Source organism: Corvus moneduloides, chromosome 3, assembly GCF_009650955.1.
Source record: "Corvus moneduloides isolate bCorMon1 chromosome 3, bCorMon1.pri, whole genome shotgun sequence".
NCBI lineage: Eukaryota > Metazoa > Chordata > Aves > Passeriformes > Corvidae > Corvus > Corvus moneduloides.
The window spans coordinates 6,276,717-6,294,240 of record NC_045478.1 but is presented as its reverse complement, the minus strand read 5'-3'; the positions used below and the strand labels follow the sequence as shown (position 1 = coordinate 6,294,240).

At 40.8% G+C, this 17,524-nt stretch overlaps 1 protein-coding gene across 1 annotated transcript in view; it reads right to left on the bottom strand.

Annotated features, from left to right (window-relative positions):
• The window catches only part of CD2AP (CD2 associated protein), a 78,318-nt gene that overhangs the window by 52,061 nt on the left and 8,733 nt on the right, over positions 1 to 17,524 (bottom strand). The window contains exon 2 of the mRNA XM_032104022.1: positions 3,530 to 3,690. Within this exon, the coding sequence (XP_031959913.1) occupies positions 3,530 to 3,690 (161 nt within the window). The remainder of the gene's footprint in view (positions 1 to 3,529; positions 3,691 to 17,524) is intronic.

The window sequence follows — 17,524 nt, the reverse complement described above, 5'->3', positions numbered from 1 at the left end:
TCCCGCTCCCCATCCCACACAGTGACGCCGCACAGTAGTATCTGAGGATGTTTCAGAGGCTTTGTGGGGCTCCTCTTAGCTGAGTCTACCTGTTCTCTTTCTTTTAAAGAAAAATGATGCAAGTGGAAGTCAGCACCAAGAACTGCATCTTTTGGGACAGACCATCTCAAACTGCTGGTTAACCCATCAAGTGTTGGGCCCACAGAAAAAATCCTGGTCCCAGCTGGCACCAGGAACCACCAAGCTCTGATCATTCTCCAGGATTTCTCCATCAATATGCAAAAGGCTTGGGTAGAAACCAAGAAAACCCAGCCTTATAAGGTACCAAGCACCAGCATTACATCAGTATCCACAGGAAGCTTCCATAAATTCCCTTCTCCATAGGAGTGTTTCAAAGTCACAGAGTGCTTAGCTCACCCACACTGTTCAATAAATTAACCCAATTAAAAACAGTCTCAGCTTCCTTTGCTATACTTCTAACAGCAAAGACCCAACTGTTACCACAACATGAAACAAGCCTACTATCACAATTTAAAATACTTTGCAATGTTTAGAAGCTTGAGAAATAAAAGAATGACAATCAAAAAGCTATTTCCTGCTTTAACAACCCAAAATGAAGTTGACAGCACTAAGTCACTTCAAATAGAAAAGATGCATTTTTCAAATCATGAGAAGTGGCACAAAATGTCCGTAAATCCAACGTACGGGCAGAGCCCAGAATGAGGGAACAGAAGGAGACTGATCTACTTTAGCAGTGAGGATACAGTCTGAATCTGGGGCATCCAACCTATTCAGGCAGCATACAGCAATCATCCTCCTGTCCACATTTTGCTTGTCCTTCAAACAGGCAAGAAGCAGCCTTGTGCTGCCCAACAGCCAAGGACAGCTCGAAGCTGGCACCAAGGCAACAAGCTCTTTTCCTGCCCTCACACAGGATGAAGAAGACACAAACTACCAAAATTAGCAAAAACAAACTAGCTGGAATTAGAACCATCCCCCAATTCTCTTTCCATTGATGAAAATCAAAGGCTTTTATTCCTTTTTTTAAAAATAATTTATCTTCTCTAATAACATCTAACATTTGAAAAAGGAAATATGTTTATCTTCACCCAGTTTAATCTGTCGTATTTATTATGTTCTTAAATTTTACACATGAAGGCAAATCTAGTGGATAACACATGCACTTTCAGCTTCAAATTTTAATCTTTTCCAGACCAACACAATTATAATTTACCATCCATAGTCTGCATGGAGAGGTTACATCCTGGCCTCAGTTCAATTCTTAAACCAGTGTGTATATATGTATCACCAAAAAGCCACCACAAATTTAACCACATAATGCATTCAGGCCAGAGCCCCATTTAATGCATGAAATTATACTCCTAACAGGAGAGTAAGATGATCCTTTCAGGAAGGAATAAATATTCAAGTACAGTTCCAGAATTTTGCAACCAAAGGTGTAAAACTTGGTGCGACCCTTAGCCCTGTCCACAGCAATTTGCCCTCTCTGGTTACGTTTCTGTCCTCTTTCAGACCTTCATGCTCCTTCCCTTTCACGTGGGTCATGAGAAGTCAGCAATACTCATCCCTTGTCAGCATCCTCACTGTTCTTACCACTCCCAGTGGCGGTGGTTGCTCTCGGCAGCAAACAAATAAGTCCAGTTCTCGAGGGACTTTCCTCATTCACAAGGCCAAAGTCCAGCCCTGCTTGAGCTCCTTTCCACCTCCCTCCAGCAGGTCACCCACACCTTGCAGGTGTTAACAGCACACCAGGCCGAGCTGGACCATTTGAGTTTAGTTGCTGAGGTTTGGTACTTGTAGCACTCTGGTCACAGTAGCATCCCATAGATCCTACAGCATGATAAAATCCACCACCTTTCTGCAATAGCTTTCCCAGAAGTAGTCTCTCAAACGGTAACTACCTGTATATTAACATTTAAGAAAAAACTGTAATCGAACTTACCATGAAGAAAACACACAACTTTCACTACTATAACAATTAATGCTTTCCCATGATCTCACCACTGCACAAAAGCCTTCCAGCCTAAACACACCATGTTAAAGAAAAGTTCCCAAGATCAGCCTCATAACTGCACTCAATTCCAGCACCAAGAAGGCGACTTACCCCTGCTGTCATGAAACAAAAGTGATAATTTTCTTCTGCACAACTTCCCTTCTACTTCTCCAAAACCCTGCGTGTTCTAGAAAACTGTCCCCTGTAATTCAGGGCATCCGACCATGCCATGCACATATGAACAGCTGGAGAATTAAAAATACCTGCAGCTGAGAATTAAAAATAGCTGCAGCTGAGATGCCAGGATGGAAATAATTTTAAACAAAGTTTATAAAAGCCACAGCAGCAGAAGGGCAAGAAAACACCCAGCAAGTTTGGTAATTAACATAGAAACATGCCACATCCAACCCATCTTTGCTCTTCAGCAGAAGGACAAATTGATGACACATAAACCAGCAAAGAACTGAGTCTGATGCTTTCTTCCTACACAGCACTTGAGAGCTAATTAAGAACATCAGCACAATAACCATCAAAACACCCCTTGAGGTCAAATTACTGTTTATACAGGACTCAAAACCCAAAGATGACTTCAAACTAAACTACCAACAACTTGAAAACGATAGACAAGTGCAAAGCATTCATACAAACTTTCCCTTAGTAGGAGACCCTTACTGAGAACAACTGGATTGTTCACATCCATTTTAAAAGGAAAATCTTAAAATCCCCCACAGTAAATCAGAAAAGAGCAATTTTATTTTTTCAGTTTTTCAGAAAAATTGTCAAATTTAAAATAAGCAACTGTAAAGAAGTGTTTATAGTACTGGACCACTATCCCCTTAGGTTTTACAACATGACAGTATCACAGTAAGATACACTGGATAGTTCTGGTTTGAAAAAAACTCATTTCACTTTAAAAGGGGCAGGAATATCTACAGTGGAACTATATGGAAGTTTGCAGGAAGGAATTTGCAGGATCACAAAAAAGACAGTGCCAGCAACAGAGTCCCAGGTAAGGTAGAATTGCTCCTTCAAATAAAGCAGTTTGATCCAGGCTGAAGAACCCACATCAGCACAGCCTGAGGATGCAGCTTTTCACTATAGGTGAGCTGACTGAGCTGTGACCCCACTTTGCCAACTTTCTTATGACTGGATGTCTTAGATAGGAGTAAGTTTAGGGGTTTTTTATAGTCTTGGTTGTTTAATCAGTTCATCCCACTAAAGCAGAAAACCTTGGCTACAACTTGGTGCACTGCAGAAGTCAGAGTGACACAAAATACATAGTGTGAGGGTACAGACCAAAAGAAATGCTAAAGTGAGTAAGAACAGACAGCAGAACTTAACATTTTTTTAATACGCTTTTGAAGATTTTTTTAAATCTATCATCTAGAACGTCTTCCCATTTAAAAAAAAAAAATCATCCTGTTACAAATACAACTGTCGTGTATTCCAGCCATTTCAGTAACAATGACCCTGCCACACCATCACAGTAAAACTAAGCCAATGCAGAAAACTCACCTTCACAAAATTGTCAGGGAACATGCCCCTTCTGCCATTTAACTCCCCTTCCAACCATCCTTCTTCTTCCAGTTTTTTCACATTCCTGATGATTTCCCCAACTCGGATTGTTAACTCATCATCATGCACTGCATCATAGTCATATTCCACAATATAGTCCACTAAAAAGAAAAAAAAAAATGCACAATGAGTACAACCCAGACTGGGAAATGCAACTTGAAAGCCATGCATGTTCAAAAGGCAAACCTAACAATGAATGCTAAGAACAAGCATCTCCCTCACAGCAATGCTCTTCTGTGAATTATAACATTCCCAAGTATTTTGCAGAGGGGGAAACAATTGGATAGTCACCTATTAGAATAAAGTAAATTTAGGAATATCACACCAGGTCATATTTTGGTGGTGGTGGGTAGGTTTTGTTCATGTGTGGTGGCAGGAATTGCTGGCAATGGTTTTTTTCCCCACCAAGTTCCAGCTGAAGATTTGCCAGTTATGAATCACTGCCCACAGGGCAAGTGCTTCTTACTCAGTGCACATTTGGGGCCAAGGATCAGACACTGTATGTATAGTACATACTTGCAATGCTTTGTTAGGTCTCATACTTGAACCTGCTACTTTGTCTGCAAAAAATTAATGTCTGCGCACACAGCATTTCTGCAGTTTTGATCCAAGAAATGCAATACAGCCAGAAGGTGTGTGATTGATAATATCACACAACTTAAATTGCACAGATGTGTAAAAAGCACCTTCCTTCAGAGTCGTTTGGTTTGTATGAAGTAGAATAAGCAAGTGAGCTTTACTTTTGATACAATGAAGTTTACTCAGAGGAGCACAGCAGTGTATTCACATACTTGTCCATCTGTTGCACAAGATCCATGAGTTGCTCACTGATGGCTTAAGGCTTCGTTGGCAATATAGACCCATTTGTTCATCAAGAAATTCTGTTCATGCCAGTAATTTCCACAAACCTGCAGCAATCAAATAATCTTCCCTCTCACTCAAATTCAGTCAAATACAAGGAACTGCCAAATGTTAAAACACTGTTCTCGCTGAAACCTTTCTCTCCTCTGCAGATCACAATGCACAAGAGCACAACAAGGTTAAAAGACAGAAATCCTGAATGGTTGTTGAAGTTTTTCCCCAGGTAAATCTATTTTATCAGTGCATAATAATATCCCACAATTAATTTAAAAATGAAGGAATCAAATGGGAAGAAGTATTATTTCCTTGATATTGAACTTTCAGCTGCATTATATCAATGTATAATTCTAATCTGTGGGCAGTTTTGATCACAAGTGCAGCTGCAGTGATTGCAATTAAGCCTTTAACCCTCTGCTGCCTATGGATGAAGCCAGAAAACCCTTAGTAAAAAAAGAGAACTACATGATGGTGCCATGAATGCAAGAGATGCTTGAATGATATGTCTGGCAAACTATTTTCTGAATACACCCATAAACAAATAAACCAATAGACTATAAACATGAAAACTTAGTTTTGCCTTCTTCCTTTAGGAAAAAAAATTATTTTATTCCTTTTGAACAGCAGTCATCACTGGAGTTACCTGCCTATGATACACACCTGAAACTCCCAGCACACACTTTTTGTACTGGAGACATTTATTTTTGCCAAATGTACTCTCTTAAGGTTGTTCCAAAGCATATTCCCCCATTACTGCCTGCAGCAAGCAGAGTAGTTCTGCCTGGCTTCTGCACAGAATTGCCTCTTGAGTGGCTGACATAAAATACTGCCAAACATACAGGAAATTCTGGCAGCCACAAATCATAAAGACAACAGCCATTCATCACCTAAGAGTCTGGAAATGAAAACATCACCTTTCAACCAACTCAACACAGCCATTCTGGAAGCATATACATGTATAAAAATGTAAGAAATATCCATGTCACATATTTCTCTCATGATACACTGTTTTGAAGCACATTATCAGGTACCATATTTCAATATACACACCATAGCAGAGCTTTACAATGCTAAACATGGAAAACTGAGCACAACAGAGTGTCAGTCATGGCAAGCGCTCACAGCAGTGACTTGAACTTCCAAACACCTGGTCCTTTTTCCACAGCAGCAGTAGATAATCACACCCACGCTGTGTCAACATGAACCAATCCTATTGAAAGCTTATTTATTCCCTTGGAGAACATTTCTGTATTTGCATTTGAAATATACAGCACATTCATTTTGGTCACCTTTCCAGACTATAAAACATGGACTCAGTCATGCCAACAACCAATGGAGAACCTGAAGAACCTCCAAGTCATCATCCACGTGTCTTTATGTTCCAAAGATAAATAGCAGTAAATGGACATCAGCTTCTCAAACTTGAAATCTAGGTGCTGAATTTCCTCTTGTATTTGTCAGTGATGCTCAATGCCACCCTCACTCTCATGGATATGTAGACAAACCAGATGTGAATTCTGTTGCCTTGTCTGTGATGTGGAAAGGATGATGGGGAATGGTAAGATAGTCTCATCTGATATATTTTTTTCCAGATAATGGCAGTGAAACAGCAAGGAGCTACACATCTCATGTCTTGCTACTATATGGTCCTTAAGAAGAACAATTGTAAGTTTTGCTTTTTGGTATTATCAAGTAGCACTATTTGAATCATCCAGGTAATTCACACCTCAGCATGATGGGCAAGAAACCACTGTACTGCCAAAACAGTCCAGATTAAATAAGCCTCTGCAACATCCTAAAGTATAATATTTACCCAAGTAAAAACAGAGTCCAAGGATGAGAGGAAACATTTTTAAGGAATCACAACTCCTTGTAAGAACAATAACTAGAAATTACATTAGTTGACTGATTATACTTCGTAATGCTTGTACTAGTTCTGAATGCTTTTGAATGCTTGAAGTTCTCACTTAAAAGCTTTACTCGAACAGATACACTGCATTCAGTCAGGACTCCAGAAACATAAGCTGGTCAAAAATGTTTTTTAAAAATTCTCAACTGGTATAAGGTGCAGCAGAACTCCTCAGCAAACTACCAAATACACCTATCTTGTCTCCTCTCTGCTTTTTACACTGCTTTCTCTATTTCAAACCCCACTCAAATCAATTATCTGTAGCTTGAAGTCCATAATGATCAAGTCTCAAATGAAAAATAGTCTTCTCAAGCTTGAGCAGGAATGCTGTGAGGTTTACTGTGCTTTTCTAGCACATCCAGAAACACCAAAGTTTACCTGAGAGGGGGAGACAACTTTCTCCTGAGTTTTCACAGTATCTGCATACAAGGAAAGGCTGAAAGTGCTGGGAAAAGGCTGAGGGAAATCTCATTGATCAGGGTATGGAAAGCCTTTAGCTGTGCCCCATAAAAACTCAAGAGACAGTGGGACAAAATGGAACCAAACAAATGCCACTTAAACATATATAAACACACTCTCTCATCCAGCCATGACAGCTTTTCAACATACTTAGGGAACCTTCCAGATGGCGTTTTTTGAAGGTTCTAACCCATTTTCAGTGGCAACAGACTGATTAGAATCAACAGAGCTAAGGAAAAAATTACTGACTGGACATTTTTGGAGAAGATGGCTCTGTGGGAGCAATCTATTCAGCTCTTGTTTTTTAGTAAGATGACAACCTCACTAATGACACAATAATGAAACAACTAGGTTGGACATTAGGAAGAAAATGATGAAAGGATGAAAAGTGTGATTACATATTGTAATGGGCTTCCCAGGGAGCAGTTTAAGGGAAGACTGGACATGGCACTTAGTGCCATGGTCTGGTTGACATGATGGTGTTTGGTCATAGATTGGATTCGATGATCTCACAGGTCTTTTCAAAAATATTTGATTCTGTGATAAAACAGACCAAACACATCAAAGCCAGTCAGCCCTGTTAACAGCTACAGACTACATTATTTCCCACAGCACAAAGTGTCCTATCTAACACCTCCTTATAAACAGCTCCCACTGTCAGCCAACACAGCAACACTGCCTGCACCAGGTATTCAGTCACTGCTGGCACAGGTGGACTCCCCACTTCTCCAAACCTTACACAACCAGCTCTTCTGCTGACCACATGCCAGTGCCAAGGCAGAAGCCAAGTCCCCCAACAAGCACGGCCATATTACACCCATCTTCTCTGATTTTAAACAAAGGATGTCTTCAACTCCTCAGACTCTTTCTGAAGTTGCCTACCAGAGGTAATCTAAGGTCCTCTGGTAGCCCTAAAACAGAAACCAATAAATAAATCAAGAAGAGCTAAAAATACACCAAAATTCTAGAATGCTTATGTCTTCAATGGAAATAGATACTCATCCAGCAAAGAGCACAACTTCACATTCTTGTTACTTTGTTTAGGGTATTACAATACGGTCAGAATCCAGTGACCTTTCTATAGTAGCCAAAAAGACAAACCAGATTTAAAATAAATCCCATGAAAGACACATTTTAATAGAGTACTTTTTTTTTTTTTTTTTTTAAAGAGGGGAGTGGGATTCATCAGATAACTGAAATCCTTGCATATATTGGGAAGCCTTGCTGAAACTTTCTGCAGACCTGGAGGGACAGAGTCCAACGTGAAGCAGCAAGAATTGCTGCTGTGCTCCAGAAAGGTCTCTTCAGGCAGGTTTTAGGCCAGTTCAGATTCAAAGTCACTTACTGGAATGACAACCCTGGAAAGCTGTATAGCCTCCAGAAGTACCATGCCAGCAGAACTGCAGTTACGCTAGAAACTCTGCTTTTGCTTTTCCAATTTATCACAACAGACAGTTGCTGGATGCCTAAAACAAACTTCATTAGTACTGTTATTTCCACTTGCACATTTATCACATAATAGCCCAAAGTTTAGTCTCCTATAAAACCGAACCTAACAATTCTGTTATTATGTATGAATAAAGTTACAAAGGTATTTCATTTTACAGCAGACAAAGTTTACAATGCAGACAAAAGATCACAGAGAACACAATCTTCCCCTTTTAACTGTCATAATTTTCTTCACAATTATTTCAAAATCAGGTGCTGAACTTAAGGGGAATGCTCCTTCCAGTTGCTTTCCCACAGAAATGTTCCTACAATTTGTGAGCTATGGGAATTCCAGCTGGTTTAATACTAATATAGGATATGTTTAGCCACTTAAGACAGATCTCAACACTGAACTCAGGTGTTTAAATGCTGAACAATAAAAACACCTCCGTAAGTATTAACATAAGTAGTGGTTATAAGAATGTTTTCTTTCCACTTCGATACTGTATAATTTCCTGTCACCCTGACCTGAGTCACTGATGACAACTCAGATTCTTAAATAAAAAGACCTGATAGACTTCCCACTGCCCTTAAAATTTTAGCTCCTGCTCTCAGAACTGTGAGTTTGTCTACAAAGCTCTCCTGTAAAGTTGCATGCACAAGGTGAGCACCGGGGTTTGGGAACCAAAGACAAATCCCTCCTGGCCAAGAGCTCCCACTGCTCTGCAGCCAGGCTCCTTCTTCCAGGCTCTGCATCTGCTTCACTCTCCTGTTTACAAATGACCATAATAACCAGTTCCCCAAAGATCCAAGTATTCCTTTGGGGTACAAATGTAGGTTTGCTCTTCATCAGTCTGAGTAAGGGACATTTCCCGCTATCAGAGAAACCACTCTGATCACTGGTCTTGTGCAAAAGTCCTTCCCTTCCTTTCATACCCCAGTAACCATCTCACTGAGAAGCAGTTGAGGGACTGAACCTCGAACAGATGGAAACATTCAGTATTTCCTACCTCCTTCTCATGGTGCCCAATAAAGCTACATCACCAACAGAGACTGGGAAAGCCATGAAGTTGTATTTCCAAGACATCCTGCCCTGAGGATGTTGTGATCCCATGCTTTCTTCTGTGTGCATTCACTGGTCCCTTCCTCCTGCTCTGTGCTTAAATTAGTAGTTATTTATAATACTGGTGAATAAGATAAAGAAACAGCCCAAGAGAAAACTTGTAGTGACAACTTTCTGCAAGTTTATCTCCTTAAGATGTCCCATTGCAGGGTCAGACACAGGACTACTTCAAACCCACTTTAGATTAATATCTACATCCCTGTTACAGCCCAGATCAGGAGTACACTGTTCAGTGAAGCTCCAAACCACCCTCATTTGTGGTGGTTCAGTTCAGTGTGGAACAGTCTCACAGCAAGTAACCTGGAATTCTTTTTTCACTGAAATTAAACCCAGGAACACACTTAATATTTAACGGGCATTATGCCCATGGGACAAGACTAAAACTACAATGATATAAAAAGGTCCAAAATTTGGAACATGAATATGGTCCCTCACACAAGCAATTTCCGTCTACAGATCCACTCATCCTGCCCCTCACCACTTGCTGCTTTGCTCAAAGCCAAAATCTGCCATGAAACCACATCCTAACATAACACATTATTGATACAAGGCCACTGAACTCCTGTCAACTCTGATGGTAAGGATGCAGTTCTATGCTATTAAGAAACTGAACAAGGGTAATTAGCTAATGGAGACCATGCAGTCTACACCTGTTTAACAGTACAGTCACTAGTACTGAGCCACACCATACAGAAGAGCAGACATTTCACTGAGCTGAGCCATGCAGAGCCGTCACATTCACATTCCACATGGAGGACTTGCACACAGTTGCATCACAAGGGCTACTGGAAGTGTTGAACATCACCAATGAGAGGTTTTACCTGCACAGTAACTCCAAAGAAGGTCGGGTCCCTCCTGTATGGCCTCTGGAACAGGAGTGACACATGGCAGAGACATTTCCACTTCCCAAGGGAGCCACACCAGTCGTGCCAGCTCCAGTCCTGCCAAACAGCTCTGTACCAAAGCAGTCACACTGCCTCCTGCTCCTGAAGCTTTGATCCCATGTGCCAGCCAAGCAAACTCTGCTGCCACAAGGAAAGGATGTGGCAGAGGAGGTTCTCTGCATGTTAAGATAATGCTGACCTCATTTATTCAAATATTGACTAATGGTCTTGTTTTAAGCAGAATGCCCTGAGCCATGAGAATTCTTGCATTAGTTTATAATAATACAACATAATTCCAATGAAATTGAAAGATTTTCATGCCGTTCTATGTACATTTTCTTTTAAGCATACACAATTAATTCCCAATTTGCTGTAAGCTGATTATTCCAGTCATGGATTATTTCAAAGACAGAGAACCTAAACCTGTACAAATTATTAGTTCAGGTTGCTGGGCAAACAAACAATCCTTTCAAAGCACTAAAGATGCCTCCAGTACATACAAATACACACTGTTGGACCCAAGCTGATTCTACATAAAATCAGCTCAGCTGTGTCCACTCAGTCTCCGAAAGCACCACAAACACCCTGCTGTCACCCAGCAGGGACTCAAGTTTGGATGCCAACAGGATTTGCTCTGTTTAAAGCAACTTCATGTTGAAGCGAGTATGAGTCTTCACGCTCTCTTCAACACAGCCCATCTAGGAAGACTCAGCAGGTTCAAAGCAGCATTAGATGAGTGAGGGCAATCAGCCACTCTGCTGCAGTCAGGCCAAATTCCCAACAAGCCCCTTTCCACTTCCTCAGCACAAGAGCTGACCAGTCAGAGCACCATCCCCCATCTGAGCTAACATCAAATTAATCACAGAATAAGCTGAGTTGGAAGGGACCCACAAGGATCACTGTGCAGGGCCAACTCCTGGCCCTGCACAGGACCATCCAAGAGCCACACCCTGTGCCCGAGAACGATGTCCAAACACTTCTTGAACTCTTGTCAGGCTGGAGCTGTGACCACTTCCCTAGGGAGCCTGTTCCAGTGCCCAGCCACCCTCTGGGTGAAGAAACTTTTCCTAATATCCAACCTTAACCTCCACTGGCACAACTTCAGGCCATTCCAGTCCCCACGGAGCAGAGATCTACGTCTGCCCCTCCTCTTCCCCTCATGAGGAAGCTGTAGACCACAATGAGGTCTCCCATCAGTCTCTTCTTTCTCCAGGCTGAACAGACCAAGTGACCTCATACAGCTTTCCCCTCCAGTGCCTTCACCATCTTTGTTGTCCTCCTTTGGATACTCTCCAATAGTTTAATATCCATTTTTGCACTGTGGTGTCCACAACTGCACAATATTCAAGGTGAGGCTGCCCCAGTGCAAAGCAGAGCGGGACAGGCCCCTCCCTTGTCCGGCTGCTGTGCCTGATGCACCCCAGGACAAAGTGCTGTGCTGGGGCAGCTCAGTCTTTCAGCTCCAGCTCCCATTCCTCTATCAGATGTTAAAAAACCTCAGGAATTTAAATAGCAGAGTCTTCTCAACCAAAAAATCATTGCACTATTATTAAGAAAATATATCATTCTTCTGGAATAATTTCTCTTAACTATCACAAGTCACTACCAAAAAGCTGTTGGATATGTGATGGTTTACAAGACCTGTTAAATACTTAATAAGCACTCTCCAGTGCTTACACTGAGGGTATTTTAAACTGCTATAAAGATAGCTTTTGGGAAAAAAAAAGAATGAAGCTGGAATTAGCACACATCATGGAGAAAACCAGCAACAACAACCAAACCAAAAAAAGGCAACAAAACAACTTTGAAACATACTGTTTAAGTCTCTCAATATCCAGTATCTCATTTAAGCCTTTGTTTCCCCACACCTAAGCACTAACAGCCCAGCTACTGTCAGCTTCCCATTTTGGTTAAGTACTATAAGGTTAAAGGCAAAAAAAAGTACAAAAAAGAGGAAAGAACAAGCTGGCACAAAAGCAGTTCTGTTCTTTTCCTGAAGTATGGGGTCTCACCACATTTTCTACTTTCTAATCATAACAAATAGGTTATTGCATCCTTTCAGTATATATGTTTTCCTAAGGTCTGTAGTGACAGGACATGGGGCACTGGTTTTAAACTGACAGAGGAGCAATTTAGATTAGACCTAAGAAAGGAACTCCTGCTGATGAGGATGGTGAGACACTGGCACAGACTGCTCAGAGAAGCTGCAGATATTTCATCCCCAGAAGTGTTCAAGGCCAGGCTGGATGGAGCTTTGAGCAACCAGATCTAGTGAAAGGTGTCCCTGCCCATGGATGATCTTTAAAGGTCCCTTCCAATCCAAACTACTCTGTGATTCAGGCACAAATACCTTTTAATGATATTTTTTGTTAGATAGACCATACAAATAAATGAACGAATCTCTGTCATTAGCACGTTCTTTTTCAAAGACATCCTGTAACACACACAGATTTCTTGTGATCCATAAGATCTCTCATATCCCTCACTGAAGTTTCTTACTTGCACTTTTGATTTTACATTTACAGCTGTCAGTAAACTCTGCAGAAGTTGGCCAAACTGAAATCAATTTCAGCCACTAAACACTTCTCCCAAAAATACCTTCTCACTGCTATGCCACTGACATCCCAGTCATGAACTCTCAGACAGTACAATCCCCAGCCAGGGATTTAGACAGGTGCTGTCTAAAGTCTCTGATAAGGCAACTTTATTCAAGTTTGGGGGTTTTTTTCCTGTCCACCCTGCAATATCTGCTATTTTTCCTTACTTCTTTTGGAACTTGCTCTGTGCTGCATCACCAGTTCTAGCACAAATATCCTCTGCTTAAAGCAACAACTCCTCTACATCCATAGCCTGCCTAGAAAAAAAAGAAAACAAAATAAGAATAGCAGTCCACCCTTGAGAGAGTCTAAAGCCAGGAGACTTGGTTCTGTCAGCACAGAACTCGTCCATCTGGAATCCACCCTGGATCTGCCTGGCATTTTTAGATTGGGTAAGGCGATGGTGCATTCTCCAAGAAATGACTCACCACACATTCTTAATAAAAAGTTTGCGTTGAATTTTACGGCCCAGTAAGAATGCCTGAAATAATTAGGAAAATGAACATTTGAAAACTGTATGTATGCTTTTTCCTCCCAAATTATTTCAACTAATGAGAAACTCATTGCATTCTAACAGCAACCATCTCAAACATCAGTTTCTTGTGCTGGCTTGGGTACAATTAGCAAGAGACTTTGAGAAGGAAACTAAAGAGTATAGCAGAAACCCTGCCCAGCAGCCTGCCCTAAAACATGCAAATATGCCTCATTTTCCTACGCCAAGATCCTGTAATTTTCTGGAGTGCACTGTAGTGCTTAACACTGTATATGATAAAACACAATTGAAAACTGAATGTTTTTCAGTTTTCACTTACCTAAAGCAAATTGTCTTCACACACACCCTCATAATTTTAAAACTGTATGCTGTAGATGGTAAGTCACCATTGCCAGCCAGATGGGAAAAAAATGTTTTAGGGTTACCTCACTGCAGATTTATCAACTCTAAAATAAGTAACCAATCATGTCTCCTCCAATATTATCAGAAATACTTGTCTTAAGCTCAGTCGTAAATTTAATAAATGTTACAATTGAGGATTCAATTTACCCCCTCACTTCTATGAGCAGAATTGCTGGGCTCCTCCCTTTGCAGCAGAAGGCATGAAACGGGAAGTATTACAATAAAATCTCTTCCACCTCCAGGTATTTAATACCTTATAAGGACAGAGGGGGTCAAAACGTTTTGCCTGTGAAGTGACATGAAGCAGAAAGTGACGATTTGTGCTACTTGCTATTTCCCTCAGTCTGAGCAGAGCTCAGAGCAAGAAACTAGCCTGGAAATGAGAAGTGACACCTGCAGGAAAGGCAGCAAATGTCTCCACGAGCAGAAGTGAAAAAATGCTACTAATTCACACTGCAGAGAAAACCGGGGATCTTTGAGGGCACAGGGGAACGTATTTAAAAAAAATAAAACCATGCCACATTTTCTGAAGTCACGACTCAGACACTGTTCCATATATAGATTTATGCCTCTTCCTCTGTTCCTTCCCTTAATTTTATAACGTCTATTTGGCAAAACATTCAAGGTGAGTCACAAACCACCGAATTACAAACTCTGCTAAAACAAAGGCATGCCAAAAAGCACTGAAGAACAGAAGAATCATACCTCATTTATATTTTTTTCAAATCCAAAGCACCAAATAAGCAGTAAAAGTACCACAAGGTCAACATGATATTTATAGGTGTTACCTTAAAGCCTTCATTAGATAATTAGCTCAAAAAACCAAGTTTGAAGCTGAAGATTCTGTTGCTTATCTGAGAACTCTTTTTACAAAGTCATTCCCCTGAAAAATAAAAAATTGTATTTGAAGTTTCCTTTCTTCTATCAGGACTCCACACTACTATAAAAGCTTCAGCTCCTCCTGCAGGTTTTTTTTTCAGGGTTCTCCTAGCCAAAAAGGACATCACGATCATAGCCCCAGGTTATGAATTCAAGAGTTATGAAAACAAGAAAGTCCCTGAAAGTCTTTTGGGTTTAAATGAAAACTTTTTACACTATAAAGAAATGCAGAAATGCTTTGATAGACAACCTACAATTTGGTACACCTCTAATTCTGAGTGACAGTTAGTACTTGTACAAACATGGCAAGAATCTGGCTTTGAAATAAATTTACAGGAACTTAAAAGCATTATTCGGAGCATGCACAATGTGTTCCCTTCATCTTTAAAAACAGACATGATGCAAGAGTCTGAATGGTCCCAGATTGGAATCTTGCAAAAACCACAAAATATGCTTAGCATTAAAACAGGAACAAGTGTTTGTATCTGACTCCATGCTGTCAGGTCATACTAATTGTGACATAAAGTTCACTTACTTTTTAGTGTGGACATTTTCATCAATGCAATAAATTGAACCTCCGATGGAAAAGCACAGAAAGAAATCCTTATGAAATGGATTTTTACAAAAGCCAGTCAAAACAGCAAATGGTCAAGGGGACCCTACAGTCTCAATCAGAAAGTTTTAAAGGAGGCAAATTGTTTCATTAGGTCAATTATGTTCCAAAAGTTCAGGGATCAAGTCTTTCAAATACCCATTTGCAATATGTATTTAGAAGGATTTAAGCACTTCTTATTAAGATCACAATTTCAATCTGCATGGTTTGCAATGCTTCCAATAACAGGAAAACAGGGTTTGAAAGGGCCTCTGGAGGTTACTTATTCCAAACTGGTCAGAGCAAGGTTAATCTCAAAGTCAAATCAGGTTGCTCAAGGTTTTGTCCAGCTAAATTTTAGAAGTCTTGAAAGGATAGAGATAAAACAGCCACCCCCTGCACCTTTTCTGATACCAAATTGCCATAATAATTTTTCCACATTATATTCAATAGGAATTACCACAGAACTAACTTCCAGGCATTGGTTCACAATTTTTCACTGTGACTCCGAGGAGAATAGGTTGTTCTCCTCTCCAGGCTCCACCTACTTCTTGGACACCATATACACCAGCCTCCCAACCACTCTGAACTCTCCAGTTCTGTGGCATTCCCGCTGCATTTGAGGGGAGGGAGGAGCAAAACTGGACACAGTATTTTAAAGACAGTGCTGTGAGTGCCAGGGTGTGGGGAACAACCACTCTCCATGACCTGCTGGCTACTATCCTGCTCGTATCCCTGGTAGACAGTAAGGTAGTTCATTACTACTGCAGCATATCAATCATCCCCCACCCCATTCACTGTGGAGTTTTTTATGTACCTGGTCATAGTCTTGAGCATTTGAAGAAATGAGTGTTTTGTGAGCGTCCCTACCTGCCTGTCTTCCTGCTTCACTCCCAATAATTCTTCCCCTATAGACCCATTTGGCTGAAACATGTCAGAAGAGCAGAATTTCTAAAATAAGAGCTGTACATTTTTTATTTTTTAGGGTTTTTTGCAGAGTCAGCACTGAAGCACTCAAATCTCAGTCCTTTCCAAGGAAAAGACTTCAGGACTGCCCCAACACTCTTGCTCTTCTAACCTGATGGCTGGCTCATGACCAAATATGCAGCTTGGAAGCAGCTACAGCATGTGCTGTGTCTTGCAGAGCTAATTGATAGTAACACAACGATTGGTATTTGAAGAATTTGAGGAGGGATCAGAGGCCTTACAGGAGTTTATGAAAAGCTGTCTGGGGCAAGGGATACCAGTTGCTGCTGTCGGGAGACAAAGCAACTGGGGCAAGTTCATAGAAAGCCAACACTCATCCCTGCCATTCTCAACACGGTCATTTGAAGGAGTAGTTTGGATTTCAGAAACACAAAGGAAATACTCTTGATTGTTCCTACATATTCACAACTACAGGCATAATCCTGGGGACCCAACTACACACACAAAACAAAAAAAGTGAAATCAAGAGAAAGGAAGAGTCAGCAATATAACCTCAACTTTTTCAAACACTGAGGTCAGGATTTACTTCAGTCGCTCTTCAGAACTGAAAAACCAGGATACAGCAGTGAACAGCACGATCCAGCAACTCTATCTTGATGGAAAATCAGCATGGTCTCCTTGCTGCATGGAGATGGCAGGCTGTATCTTATTCTACTTTCAACACATCTCCTGTTTCATAAACAGCTTTATTTCATCTGCTATTCATCCAGCCTGAGGCTTTCTGTTATTGGTTATCTATCAGGGCAAGTTTTCTTCTACAACCTACATATTAGAAGCTATTTACATTACAATCCATACATGTGCCTTACAGTTCTCTCTCAGGAAGGATGAAGCACTAAGACTGAAAGAGCAAACTCTCTTCCCACAAAATAAGCATCTAGTAAGATGAAGAGCACATGGAAATAAGAGGAAGCAATTTTATACACTCTTAATTGTGCTTTTACTTGACAACCCTATACAGTTAATTTACACACATAGCCCTATAGCACACAATGATTCAAGAAATGCCTTCAAGCTCTCCTCAAGCTGCAAAGGGTGTCAGCTGAGATAGTTTCCAATTCCCCTACCTCCTTGCACCACATCCTTACTCAGATACTGGTAGGCTGTGAAAGCAGACCCTGTTATACTTAGGCTTCTTATAATGTGAATGTATCATTATAATGGTTTTTAGTATCATCTTCCCCTTCACAGAAACTCTCCTTCTGCTGAAGGATGAGGTCTACTTTCAGTAACACGCAGGCCAGGCAAAGGAAGCCCCGTATTTCATTTTCAAGAGCAAAGCAGCACAGTTCATGGTAATTTATCCTTAATAAAAAGGCTACAT